Source organism: Macrobrachium nipponense, chromosome 46 (assembly GCF_015104395.2).
Source record: "Macrobrachium nipponense isolate FS-2020 chromosome 46, ASM1510439v2, whole genome shotgun sequence".
Taxonomy (NCBI): Eukaryota; Metazoa; Arthropoda; class Malacostraca; order Decapoda; family Palaemonidae; genus Macrobrachium; species Macrobrachium nipponense.
Window position 1 is genome coordinate 30,700,329 of NC_061106.1, and position 10,000 is coordinate 30,710,328.

The 10,000-nt window shown below is 37.9% G+C and overlaps 1 protein-coding gene across 1 annotated transcript in view; it reads right to left on the bottom strand.

Annotated features, from left to right (window-relative positions):
• Nucleotides 1–1,410: 1,410 nt before the first annotated feature.
• Nucleotides 1,411–10,000, bottom strand: part of LOC135214861 (uncharacterized) — an 81,273-nt gene continuing 72,683 nt past the window's right edge. Inside the window, exons 3-5 of the mRNA XM_064249281.1 lie at nt 9,752–9,885; nt 7,253–7,490; nt 1,411–3,172 (exon numbers count right to left, since the gene is read on the bottom strand). Of these exons, the coding sequence (XP_064105351.1) occupies nt 3,102–3,172; nt 7,253–7,490; nt 9,752–9,885 (443 nt within the window). The 3' untranslated portion in view covers nt 1,411–3,101. The remainder of the gene's footprint in view (nt 3,173–7,252; nt 7,491–9,751; nt 9,886–10,000) is intronic.

Here is a 10,000-nt window from a genome sequence, read left to right on the forward strand (position 1 = left end):
AGGTTAAATGGCTAATATTTCTTGGATAGCTTTTGATATGTCACAGGCATCAGTTAAAATGAACGCTTGTGCCTCTTTCAAAGACCAAAAGAGACCATTTTATTGGTTGTTGGTACAGTAGATAGGCTTTGAGATGCCACAGGCTCATTGCCCAAATAGTTACTTATACATATATTTATGCATGTATTTTTCTCTATACAATTATGTTAATTGAAACCTTAAATTTTGTAAATTGCAGCGGTCATAGTAAAAGGCTTAATTAAGCACAGCTGGCAATTTAGTGTGCTACCGTAAATTAGGACAATGTTAGAAACACTCGGTGCTTCAGTAGCACGGAATTCCAGGCGCTGATTTAAAAGTTGTTTACGAAAAACAATATTTCGTGGACTCTGATTTGCATAGTAGGTTATTTCAGTCCTATCTCATATTTGGATGACCTCAATCCCGCTTATACAACAATCGTACCAACACGATCACTTTGCCTCTGAAATCATAATTCATAGTCACTTAAAAACAACGAAATCTCATTTTCTTTTTTTTTCATAAATAACTCGGAAGAAAATACATTTTGCTCTTGGTTCTTCAAAGAGTTTTTAAATTCTTTGAGTTCTTTCGTTGTCTCCTTCCTCTGTCCCCGCTATTCAGTGCTAGATATTGCGCTGTTAGAGGTTTCAGCTACCATTTACCGTTGATTTCTGTATGCAGGAATTCTAACTTTGGTACTATTATTCCGAACGTATGATCTTAGGCCTACCTGTCAGCCTTTACCCGTTTGGTTTGGAGGATTGGCTTCACAGTTATAATCATCCTTTCCCTGTTATCTCCGTAGGGGTGTAGTGCCGTCAGTGCACCTCGCGTGGTGCACTGTATACGCCTTACTTTGCAGAGTCCCATCGGCCTCCAGCTGCAATATTTTTCATTCCATTTACTGTACCTCCGTTCATATTCTTTTCTTCCATCTGACTTTCCACCTTCTCCTAAAAGCTGTTTCCCTTCGTTGCACCTTTCAGACTTTCTTACTGTCTGTTTCATCTAAGTGCTGAATGACCTCATAGGTCCCAGTGATTGGCCCATAGCTTCAGTTCTGTAGTCTATATTCTATATTTTTTTCATCCTCTGCTATACACTTTTTTTACAATAACTAGAAATATATATATGTATATGTATATGCATATACATCTATTTATACGTATATGTGTATATTATATGTACCTACATAATATACATATATGTATAGCTATACATGTGTATAAAGGTACACAACAACTCTTTATTGAACATACATAGCGAATGTCTCCAATACTCAACCAGTGAGTTACGCCAGAGGGTGTGTTTCTTTGTGTCTCTGTTGTGAGTGTTGATCTGTGTGTATGTTTGTATAGAGTACAAAGAGAGAAAAATACCAGCATCAAAGAGGTTCGGGTGTTTTTATTCTTAGAAATTATATACACAGACAAAACAATAATGGTGGTAATTCCCCTCGACACATAAATAATGTCACAATATTAATCCTCATTTGGAAAATAAAATAATGTACATAGATTACACAGTATAGTCAGTTATATATATATTATATAATAAGAGGTCGCAAGTATACAAGCTACGTCGACATGATAGTATTTACAATTTAAAACACTTTTCATTCATCGATATTTTGTGATTTTGAAGCTTGATGGAGTATCCTTTGAAAATATATATTTCACGGTTGTAAGTTTTATGTCAGGTGTATGTATGTCTGTTTGTATTTATGTGTGTGCGTGTGTTCATGTGCGTGTGAATGTGATAGAGAGCGTATATTTGTAATGCATGTTTGTGACTGATTATGACACTTTGATATACACTTATATACATATATCCATGTACACTTATATACACACGTTTTAGATCAACGAGTGTTTGACTATATATATATATATGTGTGTGTGTGTGTGTGTGTGTGTGTGTAGTTTATGTTGTGCGTTCGCGCTTTTGTGTCTTTTTATTTATTTTTTTATCGTAATTGGCAATTAAATGGGAGGAATTCTGAATATGATCTCGAGTAGACCTCAATAGGAATCAGTGTCGTAAACTGAGTTAAACACAAAAGTCAGGCTTTTGCTATGTTTAAAAAGCTCACTTTTTTTTTCATAACCCGGAAGATGGTATTTGCTAAGTCATATCTATCCTCACTCGCAAGAGTTTTTTTTTTTTTTTTACCAAAGTGTTTTTAGGTAAACATACGCAGTCATGACTTCAGGACTCGAGAAAATAATTCTTCCACCAATTACGATTGCAACTTCTAGCCTGTTCGCGAGCAGAAGAATGAGTTATCCCATTTGCTTGCGCGCACCGGAGGAGACGTATATAAGTGTAATTTATAAAATCTTTAAATATGTTATATATGTGGCTTCATGAGGTACGAATTAGTTCAGTTTTAAAATGGTTTTCTTGTTTTCTCGTTTTTACCGTATACGTGGATAAGTGTCTTTTCGACCAGATTTTCATGAACAGGTAGGAACACTCGAATGCTCGGCTATGAAAGGCCTTCAGAAATGATATGGGATGCCCACAATACATCGTACTTGATCACTCTTTCCCGTAATGCCACAAGTAAGTTTCAATTGTCTTTTCTTCGGCCTCAAGGTATGTTTATCACATAAAAGAGCATCTATGCCTATTCGCGCCATAGTTCAAAAATATTCACAGGACAAGTGCAGAACACTTCTTCCTCCACACGGTTTAATAGGCCTACTCTTATGCCTCTTCCGCTTTATTCACAGATACGCTGCCTGTGAAAGTTTGGGTCTGTAGGAGTTTGGTACACTTTTCATGGAGAATAAATGCTTATACCTCAGTTGGTTACGTACTTCGTCTCTCGTCCAACCAACTAACCAACCCCGTTTGTTTTTGCATTGTTAAGTAACACAAAGTAGCGCACAAAAAATGGAGCGTTCCGCTCTGAGAAACATCGTCAGGTCCTTGAAGATTTCTAAACTAGCACAGTTGAAAATTAACGTCTCCGTTCACTGTCACTGATTATCCCTTGGGTAAGATTTCGTGATTTTTGAGAGATTCGTTAACACTAACACCACATTCATGCTTGAGTCTTCTTACTTTTCTGATCACCACGCCCTCGCGAACGCAAAGAGCACCGGCGCCATGCTCACTAAACTTGTTGTGGCCGCTGATAATTCTGCAAGAAAAAGGAAAAAAAACGTCACACAAATATTGTGGCAATTATACATCTGCTCATAGTTGACAATAAATATATGTATAATGCTTATTGCACATACAATTTTCGCCGTCTGAATGAGAAATGGGAGAACCTGTGTCAAACGGAATGATCAATGATCTTAGTCTAAGAAAACTCATTCTCACATGTGTCAATGTAATGGGAAAGTAAATCCGCAGTAGTATGACTGCGTGGTTGTGTTATTTAAAATAATATATAAAGCAAGGAGGACCGTGCAGGTAATCGAAAGCTTTCTGCTGTATATATTTTAAAAAACACAATGAAACAGTCATACTATTGGGGCTTTACTTTCCCAATGATCTTAGTGTACACACTGGGACTTAACATCATTATAGAACTAACTTGCGACTACGCAAGGAAGCATAATGTAATGCTAAGATGAACTAATCATATATTTCGGAAAACTTTATGAATGTCTGATCCCTTACCAAAGAGGTTCCTATATCTGGTCAACCATGTCTTATAACACCCTGTCATCAAGTCGACCCTTAAAATCAGTCTGATGACAGAACGCAGTCAGACGCAAAACCATCTTTTTTTCATTTACCTCATTCACAGCGAGTATGACCCGAGTGTTGTTATTACCACAAACATTTTAAAAGAATTGCATAGCTGTAAGTCACATAAAGTCTACATGATGTATACAGTAGCTTGTTTTATGTGTCAGCTGGAATATCTAGAAAAACATTGTAGTAAGTCTAGGTCTTCCTACAGATGCTCCTAAATTAAAAGAAGTTTATGAAAGGCAACAAGCCCTGCTCTTACAACGCAGCCTTATCTTTAAAAACTGTCCTATAAGTGACATTGTATTTGTCATTTTCTTCTATGTCTCTTACTTAGCTTCGCACTACTGGGGGCTGAAAAGCAACCTTACTACTGTTGGCTAAAAATGCAACCTTAAAATGTGGCTGAAAATGCACCTTACTAACTGTGCTAAATAAAAATGCACCTTACAAACTGTGGCTGAAAATGCACCTTACTAAACTGTGGCTGAAAAATGGCACCTTACTAACCTGTGGCTAAAAAGCCACCTTAAAACTGTGGCTGATGCCCACCTTAACAAAATGTGCTACCTAAAAATGCACCTTACAAACTGTGGCTGAAAATGCACCTTACTAACTGTGGCTAAAAATGCACCTTACTAACTGTGGCTGAAAATGCACCTTACTAACTGTGGCTAAAAATGCACCTCTTACAAATTTGGCTGAAAATGCACCTTAACTAAATCGTGGCTATAAAAAGGCACACTTACAAACTGTGGCTGAAAAAATGCACCCTTACTAAACTAGTGGTGAAAATGCACCTTACTAACTGTGGCTAAAAAATGCACCCTTAAAATACTGTGGTGAAAAGCACCTTTACGAACTGTGGCTAAAAATGCACCTTACTAACTGTGGCTAAAAATGCACCTTACAAACTGTGGCTGAAAATGCACCTTACTAACTGTGGCTAAAAATGCACCTTACAAACTGTGGCTGAAAATGCACCTTACTAACTGTGGCTAAAAATGCACCTTACAAACTGTGGCTGAAAATGCACCTTTACTAACGTGGCCTGAAAATGCACCTTTACAAACTGTGGCCTAAAAAAAAGATGCACACTTTACTAACTGGTTGCCTTTTAAAAATGTACCTTACTAACTGAGGCCCTTTTTTTAAAAATGCACCTTACTAACTAGTGGTGAAAATTGCACCTTACTACTGTGGCTAAAACATGAAACATTTACTAACTGTGGCCTGAAAATGAACCTTACTAACTGTGGCTGAAAAAAACTTGCACATTACTACTAAACTGTGGCCCCTAAAAAAAAATGCACCTTTACAAACTGTGGCTTGTGGAAAATGCACCTTACTTAACGTGGCTGAACACTGCCACCTTTTTTTTTTGTTTTACAAAAACTGTGTGGCTGTAAAAAATAAAATGCATCCTTACTAACTGTGGCTTAAAATGTACCATTACTTAAAACTGTGTGTGGCCTAAAAATGGCACCTTTACTAAAAACTGTTCCCCTATGGGCCTGAAAATTGCACATTAACAAACTGTGGCTTTCAAATAAAATGGCACCTTTAAAACTAACGTTGGCCTGAAAAAAATGCACCTTAACTAACTGTGGCTGAAATGCACTTTACTAACTGCGTGGCTAAAAATGACCTTACAAACTTGGCGGAAATGGGCACCTATAACTGGGGCTAAAAAGCACCTTACTAACTTGGGCTGAAAATGGCACCTTACTAAAAACTGTGGCTGAAAACACCTTACTAAACTGGTGGCTAAAAATGCACCTTTACAAACTGTGGCTGAAAATGCCACCTTATTAAAACTGTGGCTGAAAAATGGCACCTTACAAACGTGTTGGCTGAAATGCACCTTACTAACTGTGGGCTTAAAAATGCACCATTACAAACTGTGGGGCTGAATTAAAATGCACCTTACAAACTGTGGCTTGAAAAATGCACCTTAATAAACTGTTGGCTAAAAATGCCACCTTACTAACTGTGGCGAAAAATGCACCCTTACTAACTGGGTCTGAAAATGCCCTTACCTTACAAACTGTGGGCCTAAAAATGCACCTTACTAAACATGTGGCTTGAAAATGCAACCTTACTAACTGAGGCTTAAAAATGCACCTTACTAAACTGTGGCTGAAAATGCACCTACTTAATAACTGGGCTAAAAATGCAACCTTAACAAAATGTAACTAAAAATCGGCACCTTACAACTGTACTAAAAATGCAACCTTACTAAAAACTTGTGGCTGAAAATGCCACCTTACTAACCTGTGGCTGAAAAATGCCACCTTACTAAACTGTGGCTTGAAAAATGCACCTTACTAACTGTGGCTGAAAAATGCACCTTAACAAAACTGTGGCCTGAAAATGCCACCTTACTAACTGTGGCCTTAAAATTGCAACCTTAACTAACTGTGGCCTTAAAAAGCACCTTACTAAACTGTGGCTGAAAATGCACCTTACTAACTTGTGGCTTAAAAATGTTACCTAACTAACTTGGCTTAAATGGCACCCACTTACTAACCGTGGCTTAAAATGCACCTTACTAAACTGTTGGCTTGAAAAATGGCAACCTTACTAACTGTGGCTGAAAAATGCACCTTACTAAAACTGTGGCGAAAAATGCACCTTACTAAACTGTGGCTGGAAAAATCGCCACCCTTACTAAACTGTGGTGAAAATGCACCTTACTAACTGTTGGCAAAAAAAGCACCTTACAAACGTGGCTGCACACACCTTCTTGGCTAAAATGCACCTTACAACTGGTGGCTAAATGCACCTTACTAAATGTGGCTTAAAATGCACCTTCAACTGTGGGGATCACTTACAACTGGTGGCTAAAAATGGCATTACAACTGTGGCTTAAAAATGCACCTTACTAATGTGCTTAAAAATGCAGCCTTACAAACTGTGGCTAAAAATGCCACCTTAAACTGTGGCTAAAAATGCAACTTACCTTAAAACTGTGGCTAAAATGCAACTGACCTAACTGTGGCTTAAAATGCAACTTAAAACACCTAACGTGGACAATGCCAAAAATTAACAAAAACTGTGGCTAAAATGCCAAGTACCTTAACTGTGGCTGAAAATGCACCTTGCTAACTGTGGCTTAAAATGCACCTTACTAACTGTGGCTGAAAATGCACCTTACTAACTGTGGCTTAAAATGCACCTTACTAACTGTGGCTTAAAATGCACCTTACTAACTGTGGCTGAAAATGCACCTTACTAACTGTGGCTTAAAATGCACCTTACTAACTGTGGCTTAAAATGCACCTTACTAACTGTGGCTGAAAATGCACCAACATTGCAAAGGTTTCATATCCACTGGTGAACTAAATGACAATGTTAGAATTAACAGTAGTGCTAACCTTTCCAGTACTTGATTTTAATGAAGATGACACATAGAGAAATTCTTTTGTAATTCGACACTAAAACGCCTAAAACAAAGCGAATCGCAGACCTAATTTCGATACATGAAGTCGAACACAATAATTGCGTAGGTTCTTACTATAGGCCGATGATGCCCTTCCTTCCATGACGGAGGCATGGTAGGGCATGTCTCCCATGATGAGAGTCTCGCTGCTGTCCCAGTATATGTCCAAGATTTGCGCTATGCATTTCACGCTGACGAACCCCTGGCGCATCATTCTTGGTCTGAGGGCGAAGCGTAGGCCTAAGACGGCTGTCTCGAGGCCAGTGGAGGAGTCCTCGCGACTCTTGTAGTGCACTAACCATGATGGGTCAGCCTGTTGGGGGAAAACTTTCTCTTTAGTTTCATCCAAAAGTTATTAAATAAATAATGCCCACCAACTCACACACGTAAATGCAGTGGCGTCGCTATTGGTGGGGCCAGGTGATGGCCGAGCATCCCACCCCCCAATCAGATGCTTGAACCAAGACCATGAGATATCTCGGCGGTCTTGCTTGAACCCCCACTGGCCCCCCGGTTGAAATTTACATTACAGAATTTGACACATTTGCATATAGTATTAAGAGTTGAAAATTGGTTGAAAATTGAGCTCTATGATTTCAAATACAGGTTTACTAATTACTTATACTATTATCTTCCTTCATTCACTTGGATATATACATTCGAGAATATTCTATTTTACTAATTAGTTTTGTGTCATTTCCTATAGCCTCCACAAAGAATGTCTTGGCCACACCTAGGCACCCCCACTGTGGAATGCCAGATACGCCATTGCATACATGTGTGTGCTTAAGTGTGTATTTATCTATGATAGCGACCATAACCTAACAACTTCTTCATACTGTTTTTTTTTAAATGTTCATTGCTTAAAAGCCTTGAAGCCCAGATGAAGTAAAAATAAAGAAATCCAAGCTTCCAGTGGTGAGATTCGAACTCATCCACGATGGCTTGGGAAGAGAGTGAGGTAAAGCATTTAAGACTGTACTAAAAAGGTAGTCCAAGGAATGTAAATAAATTGAGAGGTGGTCTTTTATATATATATAGATATATATATATATATATATATATATATATATATATATATATATATATATATATACATATCAGAACATAGGATTACAACCATATGACCTGTTCTGATATGTCACAAAAAGATAAACAAATAAATTATTATAGCTTAGGGTTCTGGATATACATTGATGTAGTGCAAAGAAGATTATGTATAATAGTTAATTTGTTTAGGGAGGGAACGCTTAATTTTTTTGGCTCTTAGTAAGACAAATTTGAAGGGACAGTGTAGCATCAATGGAAGACAAAGGATAATTGTGTCTGTAGTAACACAAGACTGTAGAGCTAGGAGAGTAGTTGCACTTTGAGCTGATACTACAAGACTCTGGGATTGGAATGAAAATGAGCACAAAGATGTCACTTTAAGGATTACCAGGTGAGATTGTGGATAGGGAAAAAGCTGCAATAGCAAATGTTAATTATCCAAAAAGGGAGAAGACTGGGAGTAAATGAGTGTTCTTGGTAAAGTCTGAATCTGTACCTTATTGGATCTGGAGTATTGGAAAGGATGGTTGTGCTGGGGAATTTAAATGCAATAGTAAGTAGGTATGAAGTTACTGCAATAAATGAAGATAGGGTAAATATTTAGGAAATGTTCTTCGAAAGACATGCGACGGTATGTATAAGCTTTGAAAGTAATTAGTAAGTTGAATACGGTATGAATGGATCTAGAAAAGTTTTGGGGTGAATCATATTGGTGAAGATGAAATCCAATCCAAAGGATGTTGAGGGCAAATGGAATGGGCTACAACCAGTTACCAGAAATTCAAAGTTTTCATGATGGAGATGAAATTTTTGTTAGAATATGTGGACAGGAGGGTCTACATATTCTAATGTCTGGTGGCTTTCTAGATGTAGCAATGTGAGAAGTAAGAGGAACGACAGTAGATTTAGATGCAATTTGTAGGATGAGAAAATAGATCATGAGTGGACTGTGGAATGTCTGATGATGCTGGGAAACAACAGCACTGTCTGGGGACTGTGAAGAGGAAGCCATAGAACTACTTTAAGAGTTTGAAATTATTGGAAGAGAAAGAAACGCTAATTTGAAGACAGTCTGAGGAGAAATCAGAATGAAACCAAAAGAATATTGGATAAATAGGATGAAAGGGAACCTCAATTTCCTGGAAATACAAGAGTTGGAGGAAGATTGAAGCACATGGAATTGTGGGTGTGAGAAGTACTGGAGAGAAGGACTTTGATATCTCGGGAATGTAGGAGTTTGTGGAAGAATGGGGTACATGGTGTGGTAAGGTTTATTATGTCTTTTGTTTAAGTATATAAAACGGCTATGTAAAAGAAATTTTCTGCGTAGAGTGTTCAACACAATACAGTAAAGAAGGATGAATGTGGGAGAGCGTATTCCCTGGAACTAACTCCTTATTAAGGGGAGACGGTTAGTCTAAACAAAGAGCACGTGTTGACATGCTGACAAATGGAAGAACCCATTTTTATTTGGCAAGATGGTTTTCATTGTGTTTCATCATTTGCTCATAAACCAAAAGTCACCTGCTCATTGTTGACTAGGAATGTGAGGGTGGAGGGCGGCTGAGAATGAGGTGAGGAACAATTCAGGCGAACCTCTTCATGCAGCTGGTAATTAGGCCGAGTTCCAGTGATAAGTGGCTTATCATCTGGGAGATCTGTTGGAAAATACAGGAAGCAATTAATTATATCCCTTTTCAACTGAAGTCAATTTCTCGTTATTAATTTGTCATTTGTTTGAATAGGTCAACAGAGAACACGAAGTGAAAGAAG